Below are 14,935 nucleotides of genomic sequence, written 5' to 3'. Positions count from 1 at the left end.
AGCAGATGCTACTGCTAACAAAAACACTAGCTTCCACGTGAGAAACTTAAAGTCAGCCGACCTTAAAGGTTCAAAAGGTGCCTTCTGAAGGCAATCCAAAACCAGTGACAGATCCCAAGGTGCTACTGGTTGCTTATAAGGGGGTTTCAGTCTGGATACCCCTTGTAAAAAGGTTTGAATCTCCGGTAAAATGGCAATTCTTTTTTGAAAATAGATGGACAAGGCCGAAATCTGCACCTTCAACGACTGAAGGCTTAGGCCCGAAGAAAACCCATCTTGTAGAAAATCTAACATTTTTGATAATTTGAAGTGAGATGTGTGAGCTTTTTGCCTCTCACACCATCTAATATAAGTCTTCCAGACTCTATAATAATTTGCCGAAGAAACAGCTTTTCTGGCTTTTATCATAGTCTGCACTACTGCATCAGAAAATCCTTTCTTTTTTAAAATGGCGGTTTCAATAACCAAGCCGTCAAAATCAATCGATCGGAATCCAGGTGATTGAATGGGCCTTGTCTTAACAAGTCTGGTCTCAGAGGTAGACGCCATGAATCCACTGATAACCTCTGAAGCCTCGAGTACCAAGACCTCCTTGGCCAATCTGGGGCCACAAGGATCACCGGAACCTTCTGGTCCTGTACCCTTTTCAACAGTCTCGCTAACATTGGAACTGGAGGGAATGCATAAAGAAGGTCTCCCTGCCAATGAGTAGTCATGGCATCCACTGCCTCTGCTAGCGGATCTCTCGTTCTGGCATAGAACCTGGGCACCTGATGGTTGAACCTGGATGCCATTAGGTCCAAATCCGGAGTTCCCCACCTTGCCGTGATCTGGTGAAACACCTGAGGATGTAGGCTCCATTCTCCTTCCTTGAGCTCCTCCCTGCTCAGGAAGTCTGCTTCTATATTCTCCACTCCTGGAATGAATATAGCCGATACGGCAGGAACATTCTGTTCCGCCCATAGGAAGATTCTGGACACCTCCCACATGGCCAATCTGCTGCGTGTACCTCCCTGATGATTCAGATACGCCACAGCTGTGGCATTGTCGGTCTGAATCCTCAAGGGGAGGTTCCTTAACCTGTCTCCCGCCAAGGAAATCACTTTCCAGACAGCTCTCAGCTCCAAGATGTTGATTGGTAACACTGATTCGTCTGCCGTCCACAGGCCCTGCAGCCTGAGATCCAGGGCTACTGCCCCCCAGCCCCTGAGACTGGCATCGGTAGTTACTACCAACCAGTCCCAGGTCTGTAATGACCGACCCCACTGAAGGGAATCTACCTCTGTCCACCATTTCAAGGAGTCCCGAGTGTCCGCGGACAGCACTATCAACTCCGTCTTCATGGTCAAAGTGTTTCCTGACCAGGCTGACAAAATGTTCCATTGGAATACTCGTGAGTGGAACCTGGCAAATTGAAGCGTTTCGAATGACGCCACCATTTTCCCCAGGAGTTTGAGGCACCTCCACACTGACAAGCTCGGAGCTCTGAGAATCTCCTGAACTAGAGTGACCAGGTCCCTGGCCTTTATCTCCGGGAGAAATACCCGATGGAGATGGGTATCCAGTATGACTCCCAAGAACTGGATCCTCTGTGATGGTACCAACTGAGATTTTTGTAAGTTTAAAATCCAGCCGTGAGCCTGCAAAAAATTGATGGCCTCTTTCAAGTGACTTTGAAGCAGGGTTGCTGACTCTGCCTTGAACAGGAGATCGTCCAAATAGGGTATTACTGTGATTCCCCTGAGCCTCAGCACTGCCGCCATCACTGACATTATCTTTGTAAATACCCTTGGCACGGTTGCTAGCCCAAAGGGTAACGCCCGGAACTGTAAATGCAGGTCTCTTATGGCAAATCTCAACAGCGTCTGATGTTCCGGGTGAATGGGAACATGCAGATATGCGTCTTGGACATCCATGGACGCCAGAAATTCTCCCTGGTCCAGACTCAGGAGAACAGACCTCAAAGACTCCATTTTGAAATGGTCTACCCATAGGTGAACATTTAAGGACTTCAAATTTAGTATTGGTCTGAAAGACCCGTCTGGTTTGGGCACCAGGAACAGCGTGGAGTAGAATCCTTTCTTCCACTCTGCCCTGGGAACCGGAATTACCACCCCTTTTTCCAAAAGGGAATGAGCCGCTCTCATCAGAGCTGTGCGCAGGAGCGCCTGCTTTGGTATGGGTGTGGGGATGAACCTCTTCGGAGGCCGCCCTCTGAAAGGGATTTTGTAACCCTGGGTAATGATCTCTAAGACCCAGGAATCCTGGTCTAGAGAAGCCCAAGCGTCCCTGAAGTGTGTGAGACGCCCCCCCACCTTTATCCCTGCCGGGCTTATCCCCAGGCAGTCATGCGGAGGGTTTATCCTCTCCTTTAGAGGCAGGCTTCTTATGGAAAGAGCCAAACTTGGACCTTTGAGATTTGCCCCTGGAGGTCTGAAACTTTCCCCTGAACGATTGTCCCCGAAAGGACGCACCACCTCTAGGGGAGGGCCGAAAGGACGGCCTAAAAGCAGCGAATCTGGATGACTGCTTTGTTGAGGAGGCCGGCAGAAAAGTACTCTTGCCGCCTGTGGCTTGTTTTATAATCTCCTCAAGCTCAGAACCAAAAAGTAACTTTCCCTTGAAAGCTAACAATTCTAGGGCCTTTTTGGACTCATTGTCCGCTTCCCAGGCCTTAAGCCAGAGCACTCTCCTGGCATTAATAGAGACTGTGGACACTCTGGTAGCCATTTTAAGAGCTTCCTCTTCTGCTTCCACCGCATATTCTGCAACGGCCTTAATCTTTTCTGCTACCAGCAAAGCACCAGGGTCAGCCTGCAGCATGGTGCATAACTCACCAGCCCACTCTATAATGGCCTTAGAGACCCAGGCTGAAGCAATAAGGGGACGCAGGGTAAACCCCACCCCTTCAAAAATAGCTTTGAGGTTTCCCTCGAGCTTTTTATCCACAGAATCCTTAAAAGCTGCACCACCCTGTACAGGCAATACCGTAGCTTTTGATAAACGTGCCACTGAAGCATCCACAACAGGCACCTTTTCCCAGAGTTCAGAATGAGACTCCGGCATGGGGTACAGACTAAGGAATCTCTTAGGCATCTGTAGCCTCTTATCTGGGGTTTTCCAAGCCCCTTCCAATAGTTCCTGTAACCCCTCATCTGAGGGAAAAGTAACAGCCTCCTTCCGCTGTCGCTTAAAAACACCCTTAACAGGGGTCTTATCCTCAACAGACAGTTTTAACGCCTGTTTTACAGCTACAATGAGATCCTCTATACCAGCAGCAGAGGTCTCTTCAAAATCATCACCCTGGTCCCAGGGTGTGTCAGTATACTCTCCTTCCTCCTCCTCTACCACATTAGGCATAGCATAAGACCTTTTAGGGGTCCCTGCAACATCATCCATTTTGTCCAGTATTTCACTGAATCTGTTGATCCCCTTAGCAGTATCCTGCATCACCTGAATAAGCGCAGGATCTGCCTGGGTAAGAGGCAAGGAGCCAGACGACTGCTGAGATGATGGCATAGGTCTCTGTGATTCTACCAGCACATCACTCTGCCTGTCCAGAAGCTGCACCAAAGCGTTTACAGACCTGCCTAGGGCACTGGCCCACGCAGGTTCACTCTGCTCTGCCCTATGGTGTTCACTGCCCATGGGTCTCACATCAGCGCAAGTAATACATAAGCCCCCCTTGGCCATCTGCTCAGGGACAAACTTTTGTGTGCAAACATTGCACGCGCTCAGTGCACTAAGGGCTCCCTCCCCCAAAACCACAGCCTGATGCTCAGACATGATGCAAGTGAAAAATATATATATCTCAATATACACAGTGCAAACAATTGTACAAGCGCTTATACAAAGTCAATGCACCCAGTCACTTAGCTGTCTGTAGGTTTCAACTGCGGGGAAGCGATGCCCAGGAAATCCAAGTCACTCTGCCAGGATCAATTAGCCAGCTCAGCTCCGCTGCAAGCGTTCTGAAAGGCGCCAAAGTCAGAGTGAAGGAAGAGACCAAAAGTCCCTGCTGCTGCGGGGTCCGTGACCTTTTGGCGCCAACCACCCCCAGCTAGCCGCTCCTTAGGTAGGATTTCCTTGTTCCAGTGTCTCCCCCTCAAATGGGGACCACTTGGAACATGCCTGTCACAGCGCTGCTGTCCTCTCAGTCAGGAGCTCAGCGTGTAAGCTCCGCATAAAATGGCCGCCGCCATCACGGAGCGCCTGTCCCCCATGATCCCCACCTAACTGTGGAGCCCGTTTCAGGATGCTCCGGAGCCCAGGCAGCCTCATAAAAGAGGCTAAAAGCGCTGCACAGGGAGGCCAGACAGCGTCTACCCTGTGCACAGAGAGCTGACAGGACGCGCTTCTGTCAGCTCCTGCTGCGCTAGCAGTGTGAGGATTCACTATGAGAATCCTCACACTGTGCCTACCTAGCTAGGGTAATAGTTAATAAAATAATAAAAAATCCCCTAACTACTCTATTTCTTCGGCTGCTCCCGCAGCCCTTTAGAATAGCACCCACTCCAGTGGGCACCTAACACGAACTGAAGAGTCCAGGGATGCAGTAGGGGAGGAGCCTACCCTCTAAAGCTTTAGGATAGGTGCCTGGCTCCTTCGGACCCTCCTACATCCCAGTGTTGAGCTGTGTCACCAGGACCATTGAAAGAGAAATTACATTTATAATTCAGCAATTTGCTCCCAAAGCGGACAAAAACTGTCGTTCAGACAAGGTACTGTAGTGGATTTGGTTTGATTAAAACAATTTGACAATGTTTATGTCCACATCTAGTGTTCCCGCTAGGCTTATTTCCCAGGGTGCTGCGCCCTGCCCCTTTACAATCTGCCGAATCCCACCCTGCCCGTTTTTGCCCGCACTGCACAGTTAATTGGTGCTGACAAATTACTGTCCCTGACAAAAAAACAAGTCACAATGTGACAGAAGAAGGAAGAACAAAAAGGCTTTTTGGGGCACACTTTACTGAAAATTGATTATAAAATTCAATACATAACTTTTAATGGATAATTAGTGCTAAAACAGATGTACGTATTGGATTAAATCAACAAATTACACATCATAGACATCTTGTATTTATCAAAACACTTGTGGCGAAAATAACAAAGGCAAAGTTTTTATGCTCCCTTGGTAATGAAACAATATATAAAAAGATACATCATGTCTCGATTGGTATAAAGTGACCGGAGCAGAAAGAGTCAAAGACGCATGACACTTGTCCCTTGCTGCTGGTGTTAATATTGTTCCCGGTACAAAGAAATAGTAAAAGAATAGAGGACTCCCTTAGTCAGACAGAGGTGTATCTGCTGTCCACGTTTGATTCAGCAACTGGTATTCCCCAAAGGTCTCCCAAAGAGGTACTATCCAGTCCAATCACTGCTTAGCTGCTGAGTGCGGGATGGAATTCAGGCGGGCCAGTGATGTATGGCCTGAATTCCATCCCGCACTCAGCAGCTAAGCAGTGATTGGACTGGCTAGTACCTCTTTGGGAGACCTTTTGGGAATACCAGTTGCTGTATTCAAACGTGGACAGCAGATACACCTCTGTCTGACTAAGAGAGTCCTCTATTCTTTTACTATTTCTTTGTACCGGGAACAATATTAACACCAGCAGCAAGGGACAAGTGTCATGCGTCTTTGACTCTTTCTGCTCCGGTCACTTTATACCAATCGAGACATGATGTATCTTTTTATATATTGTTTCATTACCAAGGGAGCATAAAAACTTTGCCTTTGTTATTTTCGCCACAAGTGTTTTGATAAATACAAGATGTCTATGATGTGTAATTTGTTGATTTAATCCAATACGTACATTTGTTTTAGCACTAATTATCCATTAAAAGTTATGTATTAAATTTTATAATCAATTTTCAGTAAAGTGTGCCCCAAAAAGCCTTTTTGTTCTTCCTTCTTCTGTCACATTGTGACTTGTTTTTTTGTCAGTTGCTATGCTGAACATTTTGGGAGCACCGCCAACCAAACACCACTCTACATTTGTTTATTAGTGGTATCTACGTTGGTCATATCCGTTAACGTACGTGATTATTAATTCCATGCATTTACCAGTGCCACTCCCGACCCACATTGTATAAATTACTGTCCCTCCCTGCCCGCTGACAGTGTATGCCGCTGAGCGCAGCAGTGTGTGAACACTACCCCAACTCAGCCCCTAGCCACGCTTACAGTCCCCTGGCGCGGTGACTAGTGTATGCTGCCGCGCGGTGACTAGTGTATGCTACAGCGCTCAGGACTCTTCTCCCTCAGCCCTGCAGTCTCCAGCCACGCTGACAGACCCGCCCTCCTCAGCCCGAGGCGCGGTGACTGACAGCGTATAGTAGTCCTGCCCTCCAGCGCGGAAAGCTTGGCGGGTGAGGGGGGCGCCACTAAGCCGGGTATACGCTCCCTCAGAGCCAGCGGCAGTCTCCATTACCACTGTAGATCAGCGGGGGGCCGGGGCAGCCGTTTGTCAGCACCTCTGGGCTGAAATCCATTGCCCGCCCGCCTGGCAGCATTAGCGCTGGAGCGCGTGCTCTGTGTCTGTGACAGAGTGTGATGTGCAAAGTGTAATGGACATCACGCCATGAGGCACAAGGAGTAATGTGTTATTACAGTGAATTACAGTGTTTGGTATAATGTGTATTGGGCATAACGGCATGTGGTATACTATGTAATGGGTTTGTGACGTGTAATGGACATTAGCGTCAATATTTGGCGCGCGCCTTCACTGTACCGATTGGCCATGTTTTACAGAAATTTGACAGGCCCTGCCATGTGTAATGGACATAATGGTGTGTGGCATTATGTGTAATGCCCATTATAGAGTGGCATCATGAGAAATGGGCATCATGGTGTGAGGTGTAATGGACATCACAGTGTGATGCGCAACGTGTAATGGACATCACGCCATGAGGCACAAGGAGTAATGGGCATTATGGTGTGTGGCGTAATGTGTAATGGGAATTACAGTGTTTGGTATAATGTGTATTGGGCTCGGCGCGCACTGTCCCAATTGTCACTGTTTTACAGAAATTTGCCAGGCCCTGCCATGTGTAATGGACATAATGTTGTGTGGCATTATGTGTAATGGCCATTCGTCATGTGGAATGGGAATTACTGTGTGTGGCAATATGTGCGATGGGCATTATGTGTAATGGGCATTACACTTTTTTTAGTTTTAATCTGGCAGCACACAATCTAGTCAATAATAAGCTTTTTGTGAAGAGGCTTTTTTTATCTTAACTGGGATGCCAGATTAAAGTATTAAAATGTGCCTTCCTGACTGAAAAATGTGCCCTCCCTGTGGTCAGCACCCTGCCCTAAAAAATTTCTAGAGTGAACACTAACATCCCTGGGTTTGCAACCAAATTGCTGATTGTTATTTGCTCCCATACTGTACCAGATTTTCAGTCCACCCAACTAGTTGGATGACAGTTGACAGTCACATGTATGGACAGCATTAGTAAATAGACCACATAGAACCATTCTGTCACCTACAGCGGGAATCAATATTGGTGCTAATTGGCCGTCAACAACCAAAACATACCTTATTTACCAAACTACTCTAGTTGTCCTCATTGTTTAACTATTTGTACGACCTAGTGCACACACTTTTAGGTCATATTTCTAAAGTGCCACAAAGGTTTTGTAGTAAAATTAAAAAACCAGGAATCCAGGATCTTGAGAAAGTCATTGGAGTAAAGGTGCATACACACTGTACAATTTTTTTTGACCAATTTCATTGAAAGACATTTCCCTTGAACCCAGTGTCGTGGACAAAAGATATTGACAACAGATGAAAGACGAAAGATCTAGCTACATTTTATAGGCTTTTTTTTTTTAAAGATATCCAAATTGAGCTGCATGCACAGTTGACGAAAAACCTTGACGGGTATACGCATCATCATTCAACCTTCGTCAACCTTAACAAATAAAGAGGTTGCGGCAATTGGTCAGTTTGCTGAACTGACATAACATTTTAAATGACACAACAGAAGAAGTGAGCGAAGAGGAGAACGGAGCATAAGGTTGAAGGAGATCTGGGAAAAGGTTTGGTTTGAAGGAGGTGAAAGATGGGTGAGTGACGAGAGTAGACTAGGGAAGGGCGAGACGTGACAAGTCATAGAAATAATCAAAAGTAGTGTACAGAGGCAAATTCATAAATGTCAAGAGAATAGCAAAGAGAGGTATGGCAACTAAAACAAACTTAATAGACAAGTCTAAAAGGCAGTGTGCTAAAACTGGAGCGTTAGGAAGTCAAATTAATGATGCTGGAAGTTAAAGACAAAGGCAGGAGACTACTACAAAAGGCTGGGGTGCATGTTAAAAAGGAGGAGTGGCACAGCCTAGGCTAATACCGCAGGACTGGGAACAAGAGACTCATCAGGTTACTTCTCCAACTAGGAGCTAGAACCCAATTGCAAATTAAACACACTGTATATACATTTTGTTTCTGGGTTTGTTTTATTTATTTTTGATTGCTTATTTACTGAGAGTTTTGCAGAGAGCGTCTGTGGATTGTCAAGTTTAGGGCCTGATATTAACGATCCACGTCTGTTTCTCGCGGTCACGCCCCTTTTTGATGATTGGCAGGCTGGACATTGAATCCCGCCTGCCAATTACCAGTCGAGCAGGCCGAGAACGGGACAGGGTCACGGCTGTCCGGATGTCTAAACAGTCGTGACCCGGGATTGAATATCCCCCATAAAATAGGCGTATGAAATGTATGCTATGATTGAGTAGGACATAGCCTTTTAATTCTGAAAAAATAATACCCCCAAGGTAGCCAAGACTAGTACACACCATCACAAATATATACTATAGCGTAAGAAAAGCAAGGTGCCCTACAAGTATTAAAAAAAACTAAAGCATTGCAGCATCACTGCTAAATGGTAGGCAACCTCATTTTTAGGTTGAGAGCCAAAATATAGAAGAGGACAGGCACATTAAATGAAGTATATATTTGAGTGCATGGGGCCTCAACCAAAGATCATAGAGGTAAGAAATCACTGACTAGGATCACCTGTGCAGTCAAGTTCAGACTCCTCACTCTGGTCAGGAAAGGCAACCAATTTTGTCAACTAATACCTACAAAAGTGATCTAGACCTAATAAAAAGAACCCTGTCAGTATAGTACCATTGAAAAAAAAATGGAGGCCATAAGCAGGGTCAAAATTTGCAAAAGGCCAACAATATGTTAAGAGCTCTTTACCTCAGGAGGATTGTACCAGTCATTGTGTGAGAGCTTCAGTATAATCATTTCCAGAGGTCCAAACATGGCCCTAGTAATTCTAGTTTGAATTATTTTACAATCCACACACAATTTGCCAGCACCGCCCACTAGAGCCCAGAGAGGGCACTGCAGCCTTTTTTTTTTTTTAACTAAATGAAAAAATACCTCTGAAAACCACTTTGAGAAAAGACTGTGGCTGTTGATTTCTACCAGCTGACCATATCTGTACCTACAAAAAAAGAAAAAATACAGTTGAGAGGAAAATAAAATGCAACAACAAATTAGATATAGAAAATAAACCAAAGCTGTCCAACCTGGAGTTTGCATAATCCTTTCACCCAAACAATATGTGCCCGTTATAACACACTTCTGCTTAATATAAGTCATCAGGAGCTCTTTGTAATAGACTTATTAAGCAGAGGATTTTACAAGCCACCACTCCTTAGAGATTTAGCATGATAACTTCACCAATGATATTTAGCACCAAGTGCAGCTTGTTTTGCATTTAATATTTAGGGGGGTATTCAATCCCAAAATAGCGGCGGGTGCCTATTCAATGCTGTCTTTCCAGACAACACCGAAGAGGCATCTCGGCAGAACGGACCAGACATTAAACATACTCAGGCCTGCTTTGCTGAGAACGCTCGTGGAATGTCGAGATCACGGCTGTTTTCACAGACACGAACCCTGTTGGCAGGCGAAAAAGGCCGTGAACAGGCCAGGGTCACGACTGACTGGACGTCCTGACAGTCCTGACCCGGGATTGAATACCCACCATAGGCACATTCAATTTTCTGGTGAACCAACTAAGAAGCAATAATTTGCAAAAGCCATCACTTCGTAAATCAAGCAGGTTATTGCAATACAAGAATAATCTGAACAAAATAGGCTACATTTTTTAATTGGTTAAACAACTTACCCTTGTTCCAGTGAGCCTGTTGCTCTAGCACTTTATAAGCTGCTCAAAATATCTTGCACTAAGTGGCCCTAAAAAAAGACTGTCTGTAGGTGGATATTTTGCTAGTATAAGCAAGTTATCAGAAAATTAATCAGCCTGCTATCTGTTCATCATACACCTGGGGTATACAACACATGGAAAACCAGTTGCTTTGGAATGACACATACTAGTATGCCCTATTAGAAAAAACTAGTAGGGCATGCTGGGGTGTGTAGTTCCAAAGCAGCTGGAGGGTCACACATTAAATAACCTTGTCCAGGTTCACAGCTGCATGACACTATAAATGCCCATTTATGTGTAAACAAAAACGTTGTCCTCAGTACTACAAATCTATGCATTTTTCTAGGATAAAAATATGAGGCATTTGTTTATATATTGATCACCCTATTTGAGCTTGCCAACCTTGCACAATGGTCCGTTGTTAGCAAGTAATGAGGACCTGTGAAGCTTGTAACTTCAAATATTCTTTTGTAGCAATGAGAAGCATGGACGACAACTGTGGTATTTTACTTTAAGCATTGGTTATTAGCCATTTTCAGTCAGGGCTTATCTCAGCAAAACAAGGTGAATAAATACAACAGTTGGATGAAGCATTAACCCTTTATGATGCATTGCATGTTTTTTATGTATCCAAATGAGGACACTGGTGTGGTTATTTTGGTAATGTTTTTAGTACATAAAGCACTGTAAATCGCATACAACAACATTGCAATTTGTGCTAAGTCAATATTTTGTAACACTCATCTACTGGAACAATTCCACAGTATTTTGCTACATTTAAATGGACATTGATATTTGAATGGCAACAGTTATCACAACAGTGCACACAATATTTTTTTCATACTGTTCATTTAAATAGACAAGGGGACATAAAGTGTTTTTTTTTTTTTTTTTGGGATGACCTAATAGGACCAAATATTGGCAAATCATATATTTTTTAGAAATTATTGTTTAACCCTATGAGTGCCAACATATGTGAGATGTTCCAAATATCCACTAGAATTGCCAGTGTCGCTCAAATTTGTTATATAAATTAAAATAAAAAAGATTATATTCCCTATAGAAAGGTTTACATTACAAGTCATTATGATGAATAAAAATGTTTGCTTGGCAATTTTCACACCTATTATGACTAATTCACTTGGCACTCAAAAGATAAAAATAAAAAAAGTCACGACACAGTGACAGTCGGTGTGTGTTGGTGCGTGCACAATCGGACCTCTGTCAGGTACCATCTAGTGGTCACTGGCACACTATAGAGGCGAGGAGCAGTGTTGGGCTTTTATATACTGCAGGATACTAAAAAAAAGTAGAGGTTTGGCTTTTATTCAATTGAACTATAACTTATCATTTACAAAAAAAAAAGCTGGGTGCCGACAACTAGCTTTTTGGTCTGTAGCCATATGAGATGTGGGAATTACGGAGAGCAAGCTTATTTTTTTTCTAAAGCATCTTATTGGTTGGCTGTACAGAAAAAAACCTGAAATGAAATGGTCTTGGGCACATACACTAAAATGGTACCATGAATCCTTATTTACAGCCTGTTATATATTACTCAGGGCTTTACAGAAAATAATGACCAGTTCACAAAACACTGTCCCAGCAAAGCTTATATGAGCTATGGATATATTTCAATGATTGGTAGTGTTTATTACCAAACTATAAAAACTCCCTTACAGTTAACTTTGTTCTATCTATATTATTCCCAAAAAGAGGATACCTATAGGACAGTCTGATGGTCAGCTTTTGAGCCAATGCTTTGCAGAGTGAGGTTTTCCCTGTTCCAGGTGGTCCTAGGAGGACAGAAAAACAAATAATGAATTACAAAACTTTTAAAGTACTACTTTACAGGCCAAGAAAAATATATAAAAATGCTCAGCTTACTTGATATATTATATGGTTTTCATTGGCTATGGGGGTATTTAATGTCTTCCGCATTTATCAGCTACACTAAAAATCTAGACATACTGTACACCTATTCAATGCAGCACTTTTCGGCCAGCTTTTGCACCGATGCTGGTTCAACGTGGATTAAAGTTGAATCTGCATCCGTGGAAAAAATAGTCAAAAACAGCCAAGTTTTCAACTAAAACACGTGGAGCCGTTGATCCACGTGTTTTCTGACCATGACCATTTTTCCAACCGTCTGGAGAACTATGAATACTCTGTCTACTTCACTTAAATAACTATTAAGAATATAATGGGCTTATAGCAATCAAAGCATGTTTTTGCTATGTGCTTATACTAAAGGCATTGCAAAAGGAACAATCCAAAAAAATGTTCAGCTATTCATTCTTGAGATGCATAATGCACATTAGTTAAAATGACATGTATGTACTTTAGTTTATGGACATAAGCAAACATTTGCAGGTATAGCCAATTAGCTGTTATCGCTGATCATAGGTAAATGGCTAGCTGGGGGCTATCCAATCAGTGCATTTCGTTTTTGAACTATCGAATTGCCTCTGGCAGGAAAAACAAAATCCATGAAAGACTGAAACGACTGGTTTCCCCAAGTCTGTGTTTTTTTTTTTTTTGATCAGGCAGCCTTATAGGATATTATTGTGGCCAAGAGAGGAAAGACAACTCTTACACTGAAGAATGTTTAAGTATAATTACTGAATTGAAAATACAATTTTTAATAAATATGCATTACAATGAGATGGGATTATTGCAAGCACAGACTGTTTTTTGCTACCAATGTTTTATCTCCTTGGGCACCCACATGATGGCATTTTTTTGTTCGTGGTCTTACTGAAACATGAAACATTTTAGCAGTAACAATTTCCGCATTGACTGTAATATTCATTTCTAGGATTTGTTGATATTCGGAAAATCCCTTTTCCCCTCCTCCTAGAGTAGACAATACATTATTTGTCAAGGCCTCAAGAACCAGAAATCAAATTCACCCCCAGGAGTTAACAGGTCTTCTATTCCTCTCAGCAAGTGACTTTCATCAATACAAAGCACTCAGGGCCCGATTCAGACCTAGCATGCAAGGGGATATGTATGCGAACACATCCCCTCCCATGCAACCTCACTGCCAAAAATGATTTTTTTGCCTGGACTGACTCTTCCTTTACCCGCTGACATCAAGCAGACATTGCCACGCCTGCAGGGGATAATGCCGAGCATTATTATGGGGACTCGTTCCCTCCCGGAGTTTGCGCATGTGCGAACATCGGTTTCGTGTCCTAACGAACACGTGCCTGAATTGGCCCATTGATGCCAAACGTTGAATATTTTATGCACAGAGTTTTGTACTGATGCTATAAGAAAACAGATCACGTTTATGTCAACAATGCTGGACCTGTTACTACTCAGCAGCATGATTTTTTTTTTTTTTAGGGGCAGGCCTGGCATAGCTGTGTCTCTCCAGCTGTTATAATACTACTACAAGTCCCAGCCACAGGTTTACTATTAGGTAATGTTAAAACTGTGGCAAGGAATGCTGGGATGTGTTGATTTACAATAGCTGGAGAGCCACAGCCAGGCCTAATTTAATGGATTATGCAAGGACTTCAACACTCTAAAATATAAGGACTAATATAGTTCTGAAAACCCTTTTAGTGTTGATGGGCCAAATGGAAAGGGGCCCAAATATTTCACAACATGCAATATTTGCCATTTTATATTTTGCCAGCCATTAAATGTAGCAATTAATAGTAAATTCATACTGCAGAAACATCATGTGTTCATAGTGTGCACAGGTGACACTTACATCAGGACATTCACTTTGACAAATCAATTTGTATATACAGTTTAGATTGGTTTCTTGCAGAAAAGGGATAGAGCACAGCCATTTACTGGTTACAATTTAGCTTAAAATGTAGACATCCAAGAATGTTATAATAAACCTAAATTGGCTACACACGGGGCGATTTCAGCCCCTTTAAGTGATCTGATTAGATCGCTTACAAAAGGAGCTGTGTATGCTCTGCCGAGATGCCAATGGACGGTCCCGCACGTCAGTGTCACTGGCTGGGAAAGCCAGTGCTTAAAAATAGGCAAAGCCCCACTCGGCACAATAAGCCAGGTCGCCCCGTTTAAAATAAATTCATAAAAGGGATATTTACTAAGATGGGCGTTCTATTTCACATGGGATGTTGCTATGGGCAACCAATCAGAATCTACTTATTAGCACCGTCTTGAAGATAATTGTATCTGATTGGTTGCCCATAGCAACATCCCATGTGAAAAATAACTCCATATTTTAATAATTTCCCCCATAGAGTTTACCAAGACAGACTATGTACTGTAAATATATATATATATATATATATATATATATATATATATATATATATATATATATATCAAAAAGAAATAAAAACAAACAAAAAACACACAATTTACCGTGCAAGAGAACCACTCTGTTCCAGGCAATCAAATTGTTATCAACATTTTTGTCAGAAAAGAGGAGTGTCGTCGTAACATAATCTAAAAGCTAAAGAGATGTTAATTTAATGTTGTTTAAAAGGTCTCCACATTTGCATAATTTAGAAAGAAAGCTGAAGGTCTTTAGATGAAATATGCTCTATATCCGTGGTTCTCAACCTCAGTCCTCAAGACCCCCACAGTTTACGTTTTCTAGGCCACCCGGCAGGTGCACTCATTACTCACTGACATTTTAAAAGAACCTGGATGCATTCAGTGATGTATATTTGTAATGCATAGTTGTACTTGTTATTTAATGTCCAGTTATTTTGGTCTGGCCAGACAGTTTTACAGTAGTACCTTACAG

At 43.1% G+C, this 14,935-nt stretch overlaps 1 protein-coding gene across 2 annotated transcripts in view; it reads right to left on the bottom strand.

Annotated features, from left to right (window-relative positions):
• Positions 1-14,935, bottom strand: part of TRIP13 (thyroid hormone receptor interactor 13) — a 60,513-nt gene that overhangs the window by 19,031 nt on the left and 26,547 nt on the right. For both annotated transcript variants that reach the window (XM_083188155.1, XM_083188154.1), the window contains exons 6-8: positions 14,548-14,638; positions 11,912-11,984; positions 9,399-9,462 (exon numbers count right to left, since the gene is read on the bottom strand). In XM_083188155.1, the coding sequence (XP_083044281.1) occupies positions 9,399-9,462; positions 11,912-11,984; positions 14,548-14,638 (228 nt within the window). The remainder of the gene's footprint in view (positions 1-9,398; positions 9,463-11,911; positions 11,985-14,547; positions 14,639-14,935) is intronic.

Source organism: Crinia signifera, chromosome 5, assembly GCF_055691185.1.
Source record: "Crinia signifera chromosome 5, ASM5569118v1, whole genome shotgun sequence".
Classification (NCBI taxonomy): Eukaryota; Metazoa; Chordata; class Amphibia; order Anura; family Myobatrachidae; genus Crinia; species Crinia signifera.
Note: the sequence above shows the minus strand (reverse complement) of the source record. Positions and strands in the feature narration are given on the sequence as shown.